This window comes from Melozone crissalis, unplaced genomic scaffold (assembly GCF_028551555.1).
Source record: "Melozone crissalis strain CALT ecotype California unplaced genomic scaffold, PUWL_Pcris_2 ptg000013l_1, whole genome shotgun sequence".
In the NCBI taxonomy this organism is placed as follows: domain Eukaryota; kingdom Metazoa; phylum Chordata; class Aves; order Passeriformes; family Passerellidae; genus Melozone; species Melozone crissalis.
Window position 1 is genome coordinate 8,016,122 of NW_026535791.1, and position 18,969 is coordinate 8,035,090.

At 39.5% G+C, this 18,969-nt stretch overlaps 1 protein-coding gene across 1 annotated transcript in view; it reads left to right on the top strand.

The window, feature by feature from the left end:
* Window positions 1-18,969, top strand: part of KL (klotho) — a 48,444-nt gene that overhangs the window by 18,993 nt on the left and 10,482 nt on the right. Inside the window, exons 2-3 of the mRNA XM_054271832.1 lie at window positions 13,231-13,741; window positions 18,270-18,538. Coding sequence (XP_054127807.1) covers window positions 13,231-13,741; window positions 18,270-18,538 — 780 coding nt within the window. The remainder of the gene's footprint in view (window positions 1-13,230; window positions 13,742-18,269; window positions 18,539-18,969) is intronic.

Below are 18,969 nucleotides of genomic sequence, written 5' to 3' on the forward strand. Positions count from 1 at the left end.
AGATTGCAATACATTGATGTAGTAAACCCCCTTATCCTGTATTGCTTCATAAAAAAGTATGGGATGTGGTTTGAAAAGGGAAACAGCTGTAGCTGGTATTTTTATATCAATTTTTTTAACATTCAGCTTCTTATCAACAACATTTAAACATTTCCTCACTATTATGTTATCCAGACAAGTTAGATTCTTTGTTTAAAAACAGGTGAAATAGTTTAATTTCAACAGGTAATCAACAATATGAAGATTTTGTTTATTAAGTAAGAATGAAATATTTAATGTTAAATACTTTTAGTTTGATGCAGTTATCTGTTCTACAGGAGTACAGCTTTTACTGGAAATGGCGATTCTTACTCTGTTTGCTGACTACAAGAGTAAAGCAGGAAAACTTCTATGTGTACACTTTTGAGTTAACACTCATCTCTGCAGTAAAGCAATTTTATACCTACCATTAAACATGCATTTAGAAACAGACATAAAGGGACTTACTCATACCTCAAAAGTGTATTTTCATGGTTTCAGCACACTTTGGATGAGATTGTAAATGTATTTCCTAAATCAAAGTAGGTATAAATTGAATCTAGTTTAATCTTTGACTGCAGTATAGTCAAAAGCTTGTTGAAAAAACTGGAAAAATACACATAAATCATCCTTGCTGCTGAAGAAATGCAAAGATTCAAAGTTTGTTTCCAGTCTAAAACTGAATGCCAGATTTTGTCTTTCATCTCTTGATTCATGTTGTTGCTCAAATTTAAAAAACTGGTACCCCAAGAATTTCACTTCTCCTAAAGATTCATTTTCCCCACCTTTCCTTGTACTGGAATTTATCTTTCCTCTTCTGAATTTTGATTTAAATAGCTGCTCTTTATCTTCTTGGTGGCTGCTGAGGAGTGTAGTGATTCCTCAAAATAAATATGTCTGACTAAAGTCTGCCTCCTCCAGTGACTGTATCCTCACTGACGAGATGTCAGCATGCTGAGTAACTTGAATTCAGCTTGAATTCCTCCTATGGTTTCCCAGATCCTCCTTTCATAGCCTAGCTTAGTGGAAGCAATAACATTAAGGAAGAATTACAGCTAGTAATAACCATTGTAATAATTAAAACTTGTCAGTTAGCCCTGTGGTTCACTGTGCTGGTGCAGAGACGGACAGACCTCTGAGACATCCAGACCACCAGTTATGAGTCATTCAGTTCTGCTTGACTTGTCCATCTGCAGGGTCCTATGATTCATCTTGTCAGCCTTTCAGGGGCTGCTCCTGGTGTAAAGCTTCTGGAGTGAAAAAGTCTTACTTAGATCCTCTTGGTTTTCCTGAGTCCTTTCAGAATTTTGATTCATTCTTATATATTGTTCAAGACACACAGTCAGAACTTCATGCATTCACAAAGCTACCTGTTCAGAAGCCACTAGGGCAAAAGAAGTGGCACACACATAATAAATGTTTACCATTTGAGAAGCCTAGACTATCCTGTCTTGCCTCCAGTTGCCAGTCCAAAAGACAAGGTTTTCCAGAGGTCATGAGTTGTGCAGATATCTTGATAGGCCAGACCATCCCAAATGGTACTGGGATGGCTCTGTTTGAGCAACTGAATTTTAGGTCACACATGGACATAAACCCTTCGGACTACTAATGCCATGTGTCAAGGTTGGGAGCTGCTTTCTTCTTCATAGGGATGGGGTTCAGTGGCTGGAGCAGGTATCTGCTGCCATTTGTGTTGTGGAATTCCCATGACGTTTGCACTGGCTCACAAGTTTGACAGAGATCTGCAGATGACCCATGATCTTTTGTAGCAGCAGGTCCTGGTTAGGCAGGTTCTCAGTGGGATCTAAGTTGACACGAAAGCTACTCCCAAAGTTACTGGATTAAAGTTTATTTACAGTACAGTTTCAGTGAGTTTGCAATTGAGCATTCCTTTTAAAAGTGTGTGATTGAAATCACTATTACATGTGCCCAGGCCAGATCATTTCAGGCAGGTTTCACACAAGGAGATAAGCCTTTAGTGCTTGCTTTTTATCATGTATACATAGAAACACAGCTGAATCTGACAGAAACAGTTTCAGACTGACTGGAAAAAGAAGGAAGAATTGTATATTCACATCTAGTCAAATTGTAATCCAAACAGTTGTCTGAAAATTGAAACTGGTACCTTCAATTTATATTGCTTATCCTGATGTGCTGCTTTCTGCATCCATCTAGAGGGCTGAATAGGACATTCCATCTTATTTGATAGCCTGTTGTCATTGATGCATAGTTCTAATCTCAGAATGGTTAAATTTAGTGTCCAAGCTTATAGCAAACGCAGGTTATCATGTAAGTGATAGAACAGGATTTGGGCATGAACAATCCAAATGTTTGGTTTAAAAAGAATTTTGCAGCAATTGCTTCTAGCAAATCTTCTTCATTCTGGTTTTCATTTGCCTATATCATACCACAGAGCTCTGTTCTGATATATTGGTTCCATATATGATGACTAAATTTGCGATTCCTATGACAACTATGTTGAGCTGAATGCCTTCATATTACTCATTGTACCCTCCACTGATGGAGACTTCCACTTCCTTTACTGTTGACATCCACTGGTTGTTTTTTTCTCACAGAGGAACTCAAAGTAGGAAAAGCTATCCACTATCACATTTATCTGGAAATACCTTCTGAAGCCATTTGATGTACCTGGGCACTGCAGTATTGGTCTGTTGTGAAACTGATTAAGGATCTTTCATTTTATATTTGCAACCATGGAACTGATATCTGAGTGCTGAAAAGAAAGAGGATCTAGTTTACCTTCTAGAAACATTTCTTGTGATGCACATCAAATAATTCTGTAGCAGTTGCTTAATATTTTCTCCCAGAGGGAGCTGCCTTTCTCCTGCTCTAGCCTCTTTGAAGTGACTTTTCTTGTGAATAAATTGGATGAGATCCCCATGATATGCTCTGGAGACCAACTTTTCTTGTAGTTCACTCTTCTGCTGAGCCCACACTGTTCATGCACTTAACTGTGCCGAACTTGGTAATTGCACCTTTCACCCACTCTGTAGTTTCTGAGTCACTGCTTTAAGTCTCCCAGGAGCACCATGTGCTCACTTTGTACAGTGAACTGACTGACTCCTTTGGTTTTACAATAACATAACCTCTACTGCTTCTGGAGGGGGTAACAAAGTGCAAATGAAGTCGCCATGCTGGAACAGCATCCCCAGCGTGGCTACCTATGCCAGCCTTTTTGAATGCTGCTGAGGTCAGGTTTTTTCCTGATCTCCACTCCTATTCCTGCACCTTCTTTAAAAACTTGGTTAAAGGCTTATCTGCAAACACCGATACAAAATGCTGGGGGAAAATAAAACTCACAAAAGATCGCAGCATATGTGAAATTATAGCACAAGGAGCTTCTTAGTAAGTTTTCTCATTCATCTTTCTAAGGTCATTAATCTATTCCTAAATATTTTTCACTTTAATGTACCACTTGACCTGTTCATCAGTTCACTTAGAAGCGAACAGCCATGTACAAATATACGGCTTATATTTGTATAATTCACTCTTTCAATGGTGTTTGAATCTGACTGTAGGTTAATTCATCATCTGTTCATGAAATTACATGGATTTGATCAGCCTCTGGTAAATTTTCCCATGTTTGGTTGATATGAATATTGCATAAAGCTAGAGCACAGTGAAATCCTGGGGCACTAGATGCTTCTAAAATGGTATTGCTGCCGTGCCAATGTAGGGGGAAATTCTTTCCATCCTTTCCCTCATAACAAAATCCCAAAGACAGCATATGCTAAATCTGTTCTGCCAGATTCTGGTGTTTTTTCCTACAACAGGTGTGGTTTATGGTGTAACAGAATTAATTGTTCAAAATCCAACCATTATCCAGTAAATCCTGCTGTCTGCTTTTATGATAGGCCAGATTGGAGCATCAGAAATACCTCATCTTCATGCAATTATTTATTACTCCAGTAAGCTTTTTTCCATGGTTTGGAGATATTTTTACTGCTTCTGTGGTTGATGGTCTGGACTCAAACACTTTGCCATATTCTTGCAGTCTAATTTCTTTTGAGACTCTGATTAGGGAAAAGCCACTAGCTATTCATCTCTAGTTGAACTTCTGGAGCTTTTAGGGCAGCACATTCATGCAACTCAGGAATAATTTCTGACTGCCAGTCTGACTTTCCCAACTCTACAAACATGGATTTTCCAAATCCAGTATCATTTGATGTTCTTGTAATAATAGCATGACAGCAATTTCTTTTTGTCTATCTTTTGGGAGCATTAAGTCACACTCAAAATGTTGTAATACCTCTCCAGGAGCAGTTGGGTCGATTTATTTTTAATCTAGTGGTGTGCCCAGGATAAGATTCAGGGTTAATTATTAATTCCAGAGCATCAGAGCATCTGTTCTGGGTGCATTAAGTGCAGGGATGGTGGTAATGAGTAACCTGATTCTGTATCCTATAATATTCCTACCAAGCTATAGGCTTTCTTCCAAGCTGGGTTTTTGGTTTAGCTAGTTAGATTAGGTCCAGCAAGCTGAAATTTTTTTGTCATTTCATTATCTGTTGGGGGACACATGATGATGGACTTTAGTCTTATTTGTGTTTACCTCTATCTCTCACCAAGAAAAGTTTTCTTTCTAACACACCGTCTTGGTTTTTTAAGCTTCTGCTAGCAGCTCAGACTTTTCAAAGCAATTTTCTTCACATGCTTCCACTAAACCATCAGAAGTACATTATTTCTCCCTGTTAAACATCTGGTTTAGCAAATTTAGAGAGGTATGTTGAGGGACCAAACATGAACAGATGAATATTGGTCTTCCCTATATGCATCTACCAAAGAAACGTGCTTGATATTAGACCCCTCTTCCAGAATTTTTACCCTTAAATATATGGGAGACATTTGTCTTGTATGTTTATTTCTTATTTTGATTCTGTATTTAACTGAAAGTAGTTTCATGTTTTAAGACTGATGTCACTAAAGATTATGTGTACTACTTTGGTTGTCCTCCTCACTAATGCTTTGGAGGGCAATAATCTTCTCATTTGGCTTCTGCCTTAGCACAAGGAAGAGGCATGAATTCTGTGGCTTGCCCTTCTAAAGCTGTGTTCTGTAGTTTGACAGCTTCTGTGGGCACTCCTCTTCTTACTGCTGGTTTTTGCTCTTCCCTCTTTCCATCCAGTTTGTACAAACCTTCGTGAAACCACAGGTTTGAAGTCATAATGGATGCCTTCTCCTTGACAGTACTATTACAAAAATTGGGAGTTCAGGTTTTTAGCATTCATTTACGTTCAGTGCTCTGACTGGGCATTGCTTTATCACTTTTATATATTCTATTTATGTTTTTGATATATCAGTTTTATGTGAGTTTTGTGATAGTTTTATATGCTTAACATTTTTGCTCACTGCTGATTCTAGCATCATTCTTTCCAACCAGAATGTGGCTTAAAATCCACTAATGTTCCATTCGTTTTCCTGGATAATGGTGTATTCAGTTGTCATAATTGTTACCATCATTCCCATTATGAGTTTCTCCAAAGTCATGGTGCTTTTTTTATCCTTCTTGTTCATCTGTCTGACAAATATCAGCTCCTGCAAAGTGGTGCTGTCTTGGTTTGTGCTGTTCACTACAGCTTGGGCAGTTCTGTGTGCTTGCTTTTCTGGATTACAACTCAGTTCTTCCTGTGTTTTCCCTTGTATCTGTATTTTTTATACTTGGATATGATCATGATGATTGGAGCCTGGCCTTTCTTGCAAGAGGTTCACGTTTTGGTAGAGGACTTTGCAGGTCATTCTCAGTACTGGAGCTTTTGTATGTTTATGTTTCTCCAGCACGCCCAAAGCAATTTTGATGGCAATGGTTTTATCTTGGTCTTCCCCTAAATACTGCCTGAGCATTGTGTCCCAGATTTCAAGTCTTTTATCAGTGACTATTTTAGTTCTCTCCAGTACTGCAAGATTGTCTCTAAATCACTCAAGAGTACTGCTTTGTACTTTTATCTTCTTTTTGTACTCTGTTTAAGAATCTCTCATATCTTTAATATTCACATGGGTCACAACATTCCTTGAACTATTTTGGTGCAGTTCCGTAATTAATCTTTTCTGTCAGAGGTAAAGGAAAATGATTAAACACATCAAGTGTCTCAGAAGCACTTGTTGTCAGAAATAAAGCTATTTTTATCTTGTCTCCCATTGCTTCACAAAGTCAAATGCTGCTTAATTCTTTTCCAGATGACCTTTATATTTTCAGAGACTGTTTGCATCTCATGAGACTTGAAACTGCTTTCCCAGCCCACTTGTCTCTCGGTGCTTTAGTTTATTTGGACAGGATGTCGACTCCAGTGGTTGTGCCAGCCTGTCTGTGTGGTGAATGGAATGGAACAGGCACTTTTTCATCTTGCTGGCTCATCTGGGCATTAAAAATGGCTTGAGTGAGTTGTGGCCCAGAGGTGTCCCTACCTGAGGAAGTGCTTCAGATGCAGGTGATGGCAAAAATGGGGTGAGATGAGTCCCTGCCAAAGGGTGTGTGCTGTGTTTGCACAGCCCCTGATGGTACTGGTGGGGTTTGCAGAGTGCTCTGTGCAGTCCAGCTGCCTTCATTCTGGCTGCCATGCCACAGGGTGCTGGCCCAGTGGGTGGCTGTTTCAAAGCAAGGTGAGTCTGAGAGAGGTTTAACTCAGGGCTTGTGCCATGACGTCTCGGCTTTCTGTGCTTCAAAGGAGGAGTTGCCTGCAGCAGCTGCCTGACACAGTGGGATCAAGGGGTCTGTGGTCACTGTGTCTCCCTGCTGCATATCTAACTGATAATGGTCATTATTGCCTGCGCATACAGTGTGTGAAAGTAAAAGCCATCCAAGACTTTCATCTGCTCTAAAATTCAATAGCAAAGTGTAAAAATAACTCTTACTTGCCTTCTTATCTTTCAGGTTTGTTATTTTCCCCTTCTGCTAATATTTTTGGAGTACCTGCAATGCATCTGGATGCCTGTGGCTTAGCTTCATGCTTTCAGGCTGCCTTCTCCCTTTCATTCTCATAGTAGCAAAGCACTATTTTGCCTAGGATGAGGAAAAATGATGTTCTATCTAGGCACTGTGCCTTCAGACAAATACTTAATGCTTTTTTGGGTATTTTTTCTGTTGAGGTGAGTATCACATTAAACAGAGGCACTTATTCTGGATTTAATACACTGGTCTACAACTTGGGGTATCTGGTTTAATTTGTCTTTTTCTGTGCATGTTGTAATATTTCTGTTTCCAATTCTTAAAATAGGAATGATACTGTTTTGTGCCTAATGTGTGGCTGCCATAAATTCATTCCTGTTCATGTTCCAATGACCAGCACAATGTGAAAAACAGTGGCTAATGGTTATTGAGAAAGGAACTGGAACAAAGGGTGTAGTTCAGATTTGTGATCAATACTTAGAGCTGTAATTCTAGCAAATGTTACATGGAGTGGTTGTAGACTGAAAAAAGTTCACTTGGTGTTCTGTGTACCACTTACATAGCCTAATTCTATTGCAAAGTTGTTGAGATTGGTGAAAAATACTAAATTAATTGAAATTATCATCTGTGGTAATGTTGGCTAACAGATTGTAAAAGTAAAACTGGAACACTATATATTTGGGAAGGAATAATTGGAGAATCAGAGTAACTATATAACGAATATAAAAGTCCTGTGCTTTATATATGACGATGTTATTTAACTAGTTTTGAAATATGGGAAGAACTGTAAGCAATTTCTACATGTCTGTATCTGTTACCCAGTATTAAGAATATAGCTTGATTGTGAAACAGAATGTTTGCCCAAAGACTGTGTGCATAAAACTAACTTAGGATCTAAGGGTGAAACTTACATTAAATATGTCTTCCTTTTGTTGCAGCTTTTGATTAAAATACTTAGTTTTGATGATATGGGTGAAAAAGCACATTTTCCCCTTCCAGGTACAAGGCACATTGTGACTAATACATAGATTTTTCCCATGCCATTCAAATATTTATTTCTATTTTGGCAGGCCTTTTGATGTAGAACTGAATAATGATATTTTTGTTGGAAGTATATTATCCTAGTTTCTACTAATCAAAACCCCTTTGTACACCTTTTTCAATTAACTCTTCTCTTTGTATTGCTAAATCATAGAATCATAGAATCATTTAACTTGGGAAATGTCATCCTGTCTGGGCAGCCTGTGGCAGGGCTTGACAACCCTTTCTTTCAGTGACGAAATTTTTCCCACTATCCCATCTCAACCTGCCCTGGTACAACTTGAGACCGTTTCCTCTTGTCCTGTCACTTGTTACATGGGAGTAGAGACTGACCCCCACCTGGCTACACCCTCGTTTTAGGGGGTTGTAATGAATGATGGGTTCTCCCTGTCCCTCAGTTTCTCCAGGCTAAACAGCTCACTCGGTTGCTCCTCATCAGACTTGGGCTCCAGACCCTTCTTGAGCTCCAGATTTGAGCTCCGTTGCCCTTCTGTGGACACGCTCCAGCACCTCGGTGTCCTTCTTGTAGTGAGGGGCCCAGAACTGTAACACAGGATTGGAGGTGTCCCCTCACCAGTGCCAAGTACAGTAACACTTTCCAATTCAGTTTCATTAATACATAAATAGACAGTTAAAATAAGATAATTCATCTGAGCGTGAAGAGCAAGGTGTTAGTGCAATTTATTTGTGAAATGAATGTTGTTATTACTGGTTCAGAAGACACAAAACTTAAAATTGAGAAAACTTGTTCTGGAGGAATGAACACAAATTATGGAATTGTGATGTTCCAGTTAAAATTCTTGATTTGCTCTTGTGAAGGCTGTGCATCGTAATGGATATAAATACAGAGAACTCACAGAATAATCCATATCAGTGCCAGATTCAGGAAGATCTTAATGATCATGGATTTAGAGGAGTAGTCAGGCAAACAAATGTCTTCGTATTACTGCATTGTTGTCATGTAGTGATTCAGACTGTATAGGTCTGTCCTGCCCTAGAGTGGACAATCTCTGACACAGTAGGACTTTGTCAGATTATGAAGCTTGTGTGCCTGTGTTGAATTACTTCTGCAATCACTGCAGGAATTTGGTAGGACCTAGCCCATGGTATGACATTGCAGGGTTTGTTTTTCTGTCTTGGAAATATGTTTGACCCTTCCCAGGCTATTAGGTCACCTGCATGGAAATGGCAGATGTGACCTGAGTCTTTATTATTCTGGAGTGGCAACTAGTTGCTTGTGTTAAGGCAGCTGGTGGAGCCAGAGATCTCCACTGGCTGTAGTAGGAGCTTGGGCTCACATGTGGACAGTGAAATATAAGGTGTCTTCAGCTGAAAAGGAATCCTACCCTAGAGAGAGGATTCATTTGCAAAAGATAATTTGCACCCTGCCTATGGGTGGAACTAAGAGATACTATTTAGGATTTTTTGGGAGACACATCTTTCTGAAACTGTCTGGAATTTGGGCTGGAATTCCAGTTGCCTCTGAAGTATCTAAAACTGTATTAACCACCTAATTTTAGTTAAATGAATTCTGTTCCAATTTCCATATAGGCTCTCTGCTTTGTCACTGCTTCTTCCAGCTTTATTTCTATGCAGTTTTTGAATGCTTCATTAATCTGCATCCACAGGGGGCTTTAATGCACTGTTTTCTACGTTTAGCATTTTTAAAATGGAAATAATATAATTCTGCTTCATGCACACTCCAGAGGGCAGACATTTAAGTGAGCTTCTTCTTGCCTCCTTTCATCTGCCTATGGAGTATGTCATGTCTAAACTGAGTAACAGGTTTTGTCATCAGTGGAGAGATGGACTTGCAAAGAGTGACTCATGCTTCATATCTTAGACAACAGTCTTATCTTCTGTAGAGGCAGCCCAGGGGATCTAGAAAGTAAAGCTGAGTGAGATGATCCCACATTGCTACACTTCATCTTTTTTCATTGCAGTGAGAGAGTAAACAGCACTTCGCTACGCTTGTAGAGGGATAATCTGTAGAATTCTCTTTCACCTTTCTTTATGGTAGATCCAAAGCTACTAAAATGCTTAAAGATCTCTCTCCACTGATGGGAAACAGGGAGGGCTGAGAGTTCTAGGAGCCACAGTCCCCAAGGTGTTCTGTAGCTGGACAGCATACTTGCAAATGAAGATGACATAGATGAAATTATGTGTTTGAGAGTTGTGCATGTTGGTATCTTAACATTTGAGATGGTAAACTGGAGATGAGTCATATCCAACAGAGGAAAAATATACATCCCCTTTGTAAGAAAATTTGGGTGTGCAAATTTGAGTTGCAAGTGGTGAAAAATTTATTCTCGATGGCATTTTAAAAATCATATTTTAAGTGTTGGGTGTTGATCCTGATGTGTAGTGTCTTTGGTTCTTTCCTGAGCTTCGGTGTGAAGTAAAGTCTGTTCTTAGGTCAGGTCTCATTTTTGCCATGAGATTTTGAAGTTGTTACTATAGTTTCTCACAAGCGTCAAAACCCATTGTATTAATACAGACAGATGGTCAGGCTGCATCATGTTTATGGGAGCTATTGATGTATTATAAATGAGAGCATCTACATGGAAATCTGCATCTCAGAGCTTGATTCAGATACATGCACATAGGTGTGGGCTGTGATTCAGTTTCTGAGATTGTTCTTTTCGGCTTTTGGTGACCACTCTGAAAGGGTGTGGGTCTAGTCTCCTGAAGATCTGTGCCGTTGTTTTATATACCCCACGATGACTCAAAGGCAGCAGGTTCCTGTGTGGGGGCTGCTGAATTGAGCCTTGATTATTGATCCTGCCTTTAGTTGTCCTTTACTTCCAGTGGTTTTTCTCTCAGCAATAGTAATTAAAACTCTGCTAGAGCAGTAAAATCGTAGAATTTGCTGTTTTCCTGGGTAATTAACAATGTTGATGTCAAAAATTATATTCCTAATAATGCTGGCAACTGGAAGTGATTGTAGTTCAAAGCTTAAATGGTAAGAGTGTATGAAAAGGAAACTCTAAACAGCAGCTATCAGTAAATTAATGATAAAATTTGCCAACATGCCAACATGCCAACTGCATGGAGTAGAATTCTAAGGCTTTCTGTATGATTTATATTTTAGGGAAAGCGAAAAATGCATGTGACACTGTGATGTATGTTCATTTGATCGGCAACTCTGTATGGTGAGAGTGGAGGTTTGTGTCATCACAGCACGTGTGAACAAATACTGAACTATGTGAGTCTCAAAATACAAATGTAAACTGTTAGTAGAGTTATTAGGTAGGTTTTATTCTAAGGAGTGGATCACAGAATTACAGAATCACAAGATGTGTCTGGCAAGAAAGGACCACAGTGGTTCATCTGGTCCAGCCTCCCTGCTCAAGCAGGGTCATGATGGATAACGTTACACAGAATTGAAACCAACAAATCTTGAATATCTCCAGTGAGAGGAACTCCACAACCCTTTGGGCAGCTTATTCCAGTGCTTGTTGATCTCTACAGTAAAAAAGTTCTTTATATTCAGTTGGAACTTCCTGTGCATCAGTTTCTTCCTATTGCCTCTTGTCCTGTAGCTCAGCACTGCTGAGCAGAGCCTGGATCCATTCTCTTGGCACTCTTCTTTAGACACTTAAAGACACTGATGAGGTCCCACCTCAGTCATCTCTTCTCATGGCTGAACAGGCCCAGCTCCCTCAGCCTTTCCTTGTAAGAGAGATGCTCCAGTCCCTCACTCATCCTTGCTCTTCTCCACTGCACCAGGAGCTCTGTGTCTCTCTTGTCCTGAGGAGGCCAGAACTGGACACAGCACTCCAGATGTGCCTCACCAGGGCAGGGTAGAGGGGCAGGATCAGCTCCCCTGACCTGCTGGCCCTGCTCTTCCATCCTAATCCAGCCCAGGACACCAACGCCCTTCTTGGCCACAAGGGCTCTGCTGGCTCAGGGGCACCTTGTTGTCCATTAGGACCCCCAGGTCCTTCTCTGCAGAGCTGCTTTCCAGGAATTTCCCCTAGCATGTCCCGGGACATAGGGTCATTTGGTGAAGCACCCTGTATTTGCTTTTCTGGAACTTCAGGCAGTTCTTTGTATCTCTCCAGCCTCTTGAGGTCCTTCCGCAGAGTTGCACAGAACCCTCTGTTGTATTGGTCACTCTCCCACCTTTGTGCTGTCAAATATCATATTTTTACATTTTCAACAATGACATAGAAAAAAAAAAGACAATTTCTAGTAATGTATAGATTACAAAAGATTGAATATGGATTCACAGGACAGTCAACATTCTTGTTGACTGATAAGCTAGGCTCAAAAGAAAATATGTTTTAGATGGTGAAGGGCTCTGGAGAGATGGTAGTTTAGATGTGCATATGCTCACACTGTAATTCTGTGGCCACATGAGCAGAAATAGTATGGTAAATCATCTCTGGTTTTACTGCTGGCAAGACTGCCACTGGCATATTATATCCATTTCTGCTTCTGCAGTTGAAAGACAGATGATGACAAATTGGAAGAGAATCAGAGGAGAGCAGTGAGAGTGGTTAAAGAGCTTGAAGGTAATGCCTGAAGATAATACAAGACTTCAGGAACTTAACATTTAGCTTTTAAAAGGAACATTGAGAGACTTATAACTGACTCTGTATGATCTCAGGAAAGAAATTTGGTAACAAAATATGTTCTTATAGTAAAAGATAAAATTATACCAAGACAAGTGCTTAAATTCTGATGCTAGGTATAAATAGTACATTTTAATGGATTAAATGGAATTATTGGAATGATTTTTCAGGACCTGTGGCAATTTTATTTTCACTAGACTTTCTAAAGTCCAGATAGATAGTTCTATATTCCTATATTGTGTGTTCTGATTCAAACAGTAATAAGTTCAATGGTATTTCTTTGTTTTGTATTGTTTCAGAGTTTTGGGCAATATTTTAAAGTTTTTTTTTTATATATCCATGAATCTGCAGATAAAGTGATATTCCTATATAATGAAAACCTTTTTTGAAACATGTTTGGTTAAATGCATTTTCTTTTTTGTAAATTCTGGCAGTATGTCTGAACTCAATAATAGAAGTTAATAAAGCCAGAAGTGTGTTCAGTGCCTGTAATAGTATCTTATGGAAAACTGAGATGCTCTTTTCCCCAGCCAACTAGCAATTTCTGGTTGATCCATGGTATTAATGTAGTATTAAGAGGTAATTTAGGTATTGTAAACTATTGATGAGTTAATAACACTGAGCCCCAGTAATTGAGAATAATTGTAATGGATTTTTGGGTCCATTAATTACAGCCTTTCTTTTCAACAGGCCCATGCTAAGGTCTGGCACCTCTACAATGACCATTTCCGTCCGGGTCAAAGAGGAAAAGTGTCCATTGCCCTCAGCTCCCACTGGATAAAACCCCAGCGTATGACTGAAAAGAACATAAAAGAATGCCAAAAATCCCTTGATTTTGTGCTTGGCTGGTTTGCTAAGCCCATATTTATTGATGGTGACTATCCAGAGAGCATGAGGAGCAACCTCTCATCTCTGTTGCCTGAATTCAGTGAGGCTGAGAAGAAGTATATCAAGGGAACAGCAGACTTTTTTGCTCTTTCTTTTGGAGCTACCCTGAGTTTCCAGCTTTTGGACTCCCACATGAAATTTCAGCAGTTGGAATCAATAAGCCTGAGGCAGCTCCTTTACTGGATAAACAGTGAATATAACAACCCCCAAATATTCATTGTGGAGAACAGCTGGTTCGTTTCTGGTACCACCAAGAAAGATGATGCCAAATATATTTACTATCTCAAAAAGTTCATTATGGAAACTTTAAAAGGTAGGACTTTGTAATAATACATGCTTGAAAAAATCATAATGCAGTATAGTCCACAGAGGTGTGTTAAGGTACCAGGCTAAAAACTGATTTTAGTCTTTAGCATTCATCTTAGCACTTATGAAATGAGATTTCAAATCCCTTTCCTGGGTTTATTCTTTCCTTGAAGAACTCTCATATCTGCACATAGCATTTGGTGAGCCTGATGCTGCTGTTCTCGAAGACAGTAGGAAAATTTATACTGTCTTTGGTAGGAGGAACTGCAAGACATGTAAACTATATTCTGAGTGGCTTTAGGAGAATTTGCTGTATTATATATTAATAGCTGCTTTCCTTATCTGAATGCATATGTGCAAAGCATAAGAATATATATATATGGAAAGATAAATACTATGTAATAGGGATTCCCCTGATATTTTTTCCAAACAGTAAGGAAAATACACCACCGTAGATGAGACTTATTTGCTGTTTTCCCATTTCCTTCTGAAAAAACATTTTTTCAATCCTAGTACTTGCCAATAAGTTGTTGGGATTCCCATTTCCACTTTAATTGTCTTTTAATGTCTAAATTTACAATTTGTTAAGTGATTTACTTGTCTACAGTTTAGTGTTCTTGGTTTAAATAGTATTATTGTATCTATTAATTCAGATGAAATAGACATTGTGTTACATTGCCATTTTCATATGGTGAATGAGAAAAAATTGGTTTAATTTCATTCTCAGCAGTAATGAAAATGCAGAGGACTCCCAAATTGGTTTCATCTGCTACTCCAGAAACGTAATTATTGCAAGTAAATTAAAAGGTGAATAAATACCTGAGCAAAATAGTAACTAACTGTTGCAAGTACAGTATCACTAGTTTGCATAAAGTCAGATGAAGAGTTCATCTTGGTGAAGAAGTCATAATCCGGTTACCTCAATTTCTGCTTAGATTTTAAATTGCTGGAAATACATACATGGATCTGTTTTTTAGTCACAGCTGACTGGAAGCAATCTCAATTTACAAAGTGTCTTTCCATTTATTGTATCACTCAATAAATAATAATAACAGCAACAACAGTACTAAAGACTTGTCATAAGACACTGGCACTTCCCTAAACCTTTTATAGAAAAAAAACCCAAACAAACAAAGCAGAGACAGGCTGGATCTGCAGGAGGGACTTTGGTGTCATTTAAATGGAAAGTATTGCACCCATATCTTTTGTTGTTAGAATCTGCAAAATCCGATGTAAATACCAAAGGTTTCTATGCAGTACCTTGGGGAATTTAGTTGAGGAAGATCCAAAAAAGTCATCATGCTGGCTGTGAGCAGATTTGTTGGACGGCATTAAAAACCAAACATAAAGGCACAAGCTTTCTCTCTGAGAATTGTAGATATGCCTATCCAGTGCAATGAAGCACTGTAATAGGAAGATTTTTGAGGTATTTACCATGAAATTCACTCCAGTGGTGAAGGGACAGTAAAATGACGCAGGAACTGTAGCACTGAGAAGCAAGGATGATTAATTCAGACACGGGTCCATATAGCTGGGATTTTGCTACTTGCTAGATCTTGCCATCCAGTATCTGTGCCTGGCTGTGTGTATGCATTGGTTCGGACAGAACTGCTGATTTTTCCATCTGCTTTAGCAAATAAGTGTAGCCCAGTTGCTACCTGTAGAGCAAACCGGTAGAGCAAAACCCAGAGCAAACCTGTAGAGTAAAAAAGAATTGGTGTTGAGAGCCAGGTGTCCACACGGTATGTATTCCTGAGGCCCATTTCTGGATTAATTTTACCCCAGAGGAACCCAGGACATGCATTCTGAGCCCACTGTGTGATGTGAACTGAAGCATGATGAGGGAGATTTGCTCAAAAGTGTGCTCCTGATTTCCCTTGAAGTGCTGATGTAGGTGTCCACTCTGATACTGCATGCTGTAGAGAAGCTCTGTACAGTTTTTTAAATTTATTTTCTTATTTTCCTTTGGGAAAGGATATTTATTTGGGATTCACAGCCCTCTTTGCTATTTTTGGTATTTCTTTTTTTTTTCTTTTTTTTTTTTCTGGCACCATTTAGGGTTGATTAGAGTAAATAGAGCTGTAGTATAAAGTTGTTAAATATTAATTAGAACCATTAATTGGTTGAAGATATCTTCTCCCCTGTATGAGGATCTTACTTTGGGATCATATTCATTTCCCTTCTCTGTCTCTGGTGCAACAAACAAATGGATTGTGCCTTGTAAAGCAGAGCATGTTGCGTGGAAGGGCTCCTGTGGGTCATGTTGACTGGGAGAGGTCAGGTCATTGTCTGGGGAGTTACCAGGTCTGAATTCAGAGTCTTAAGCAGAAAAGGAATAGCCAGACCCATGACAGGCAGGACCAAGCTATTCTCAGGTATGTCCAGAGGCAAAATATAGATCTTGGGCACCTTCCAGATGGAAGCATGGGCTGGGGGCTTCACACACCTCTTCTTCAGGCACTGGGGTTGGAGAGCAGCTGAGCAGAGGGTTTTAAAGATCTTGTAGGTCTGATACTTACGGGTCTACCATGTTTCCTTTCATGACTTCTATACTATTGAGCCAAACAGGACATGAACTGAACTCCTGTTTAATTTTTAACCTAGTTCTGGCAGAGTTCTGGTCTGTACAGTATCAAACTCATAGGCTTGCTCTGGGGGATTGCTCAGATCAGGAGTCACTTGCAGTGGGAGTATGGATAAGGCCACTGAGTTTCAGAAGCAAGGACAGTCCAGATTACAGTCAGCCTCATTTGGTCACCAACAGACATAAAGGAAAAAAGAGGAAAAGAAAAGAAGAAAAAGAAAAGAAAAGAGGAAAGGAAAGGAAAGAAAAGAAAAAAGAAAAGAAAAGAAAAGAAAAGAAAAGAAAAGAAAAGAAAAGAAAAGAAAAGAAAAGAAAAGAGAAAAGAAAGAAAAGAAAAGAAGCATTAATTTTCATTGTGGTTATATGCAATTGGTGTGGGATTTGGTGTTTGAGACTTCCAGACTTCTTGGAACTTCCAAACATTTTTCAAGTTGCTTCTTTCCTTGGTGACACTTAAAAGTTAATACATTTTTTAAAAAAGATTTGAGGAGGATTTTTACAAGGTGCTCAGGAGGTGTGGGAGTGCTGTGTGAAGTGATGACTTACAGAAGGGTGAGATGCTGTTCAAAGAGTTTTTGCTGAGACTGGTTCACACAGTGGCTTTTACTCTGCTGTATGGCAGATGTCATCATGGGTGCATGCAGAGGTTAGAAAAATAGTGACATTTGCCAAACACAAAAGAAGGTGCCTTTAGGAGGAGAAATATTCCATTTCCTTAGACATTTTCTCATGACCTCTGACAAAGACCGGACCAAATTTGTTCCTTATTTAACTGCATTGTTCCTTTAATTGATTCAAACAGGGTTACAATCAAGAATCCATGTGGTGCCTCATAACTGATTGTAATGAGGTACGTTAGTAAATGTACCTCAGGAAATTAGGGTCTTGTTATTCTGCTTGCCTGAAATAATGCTTTCAGTGTTACTAGGCTGGTAAATATTATCTTTAGTCAGTATCCAGTTTGGGCTGACAGAAAATGGTGAGTAATAAAGATAAACTTTGCTGGCTACAGAGCCAAACACCAGTTCAAAAGAACGCTTAAGAATGTGCTTAAATGCATTGCTGAATTAGGGTGGGTCTAATTATGTAATTAGAATTAGCACACTCTTTTATGCTTTCCTGGAGCTGAGCCTTGCCCAGGAACATTTTACTGAATCTCAGTGTTTAATACGGCTAAAAGTGAGTATCATTTGGAATCTTATAATAATGCTGGTTAAACTAACAGATGCCAGTAGATCCTGACGTTAACCTTTAATGCATGTGATGGTTTTAGAAGTCAAACAGTTGACCTAGAACATGCACATATTTTTAGAGACCCTTAAATATTTGTGCTGGAAAATGCTGTGCCATAAAAGATGAAAAGAGACAAAATTTCAAAATAAACAGAGTCTTTCTGTATTATCACTTCTACTTGGAATCTGTGGTAATAAAAATTCACGTGCACACCAAATATGCTGTCAGGTTTTTCCCAATATGTATTTGGAGTGGAGGGGGAGGAGATGAAAAGGAGTACAGCTTTTGTTTGCATACAGGGTAGTGCTGCAGCAACAGCTGCCCTGGAGTGAGCTGCAGCATGAGCAGAGCAGAGCAGAGGGCAGCGCAGGGCAGCCCCAAGCTCCGTGGCTGCAGATGGTTCAGGTTCTACTCTGAGGCTGAGCTTTGGCACATCTGATGAGCAGCGCTGCTGAAACCACTGCTGCACGGCTTCTCTTTCTAAACCTCGCTGCTTTAAAGCCAAGCCAGGTACCTCTGCTGCCTCCTACCATACTCTGGCAGCTCTCCCAGTGCAGCTGAAATATGTTCCCTGAAAGGGCTTTGAGGAAGGCCCTGAGATACTTATCTGACCTGTAGCATTGTTCTTAAACACTAATGCTGCAAGCATTGCTGATAGTGTGAGATCTACAGAGGAAAAATGAGCACTGTGCTAAGTTTGGGTTTGTTCTTTCCTCAGCTATCCGGTACGATGGAGTAAACGTGTTTGGCTACACAGTCTGGTCCCTCCTGGATGGCTTTGAGTGGCACAGGGGGTACAGCATTCGACGTGGACTGTTTTATGTTGATTTTCAAAGCCACGACAAGAAGTTGATGCCCAAATCTTCTGTCTTGTTCTATCAAAAGTTGATAGAAAAAAATGGCTTCCCACCTTTGCCTGAGAACCAGCCCATAGAAGGTATTTTTCCCTGCGGCTTTGCTTGGGGAATTGTTGACAACTACATTCAGGTGAGTCTGATAATAAAGCTGACAGGCTGTCCAGCCAGATCAGTGCACAAGTTCACGGTGACATATTTGCTGAATAGACTGTCTTTGCCACAGTGCTGCAAGGAGATGGGTACAAGGCTTTTGAGCCAAACAGTGTGTCTGTCATTCTTCACCAGACTTGCTGTGTGTGACCAAGGCAAACCAGTCAGATTGAGACACTATAAATAACATTATAGAAAAATGTATGGAAATGGAAAGGAGTCTGATGCTTTTCTTCCCTCAGCATATGTGACCAGTTATGGGAAGTCAGCTCTTTTCAAAGGGAAGTCAATTAATCTGCTAAACTGTAAAATGCGCGTTTAGGAGTTCCTGACAACTCCTAAACTCCAGTGGCATGTTTCTATATCTTGTGCATATCCATCCTGGTACTGTTCTTAGAGAGATTTTATATA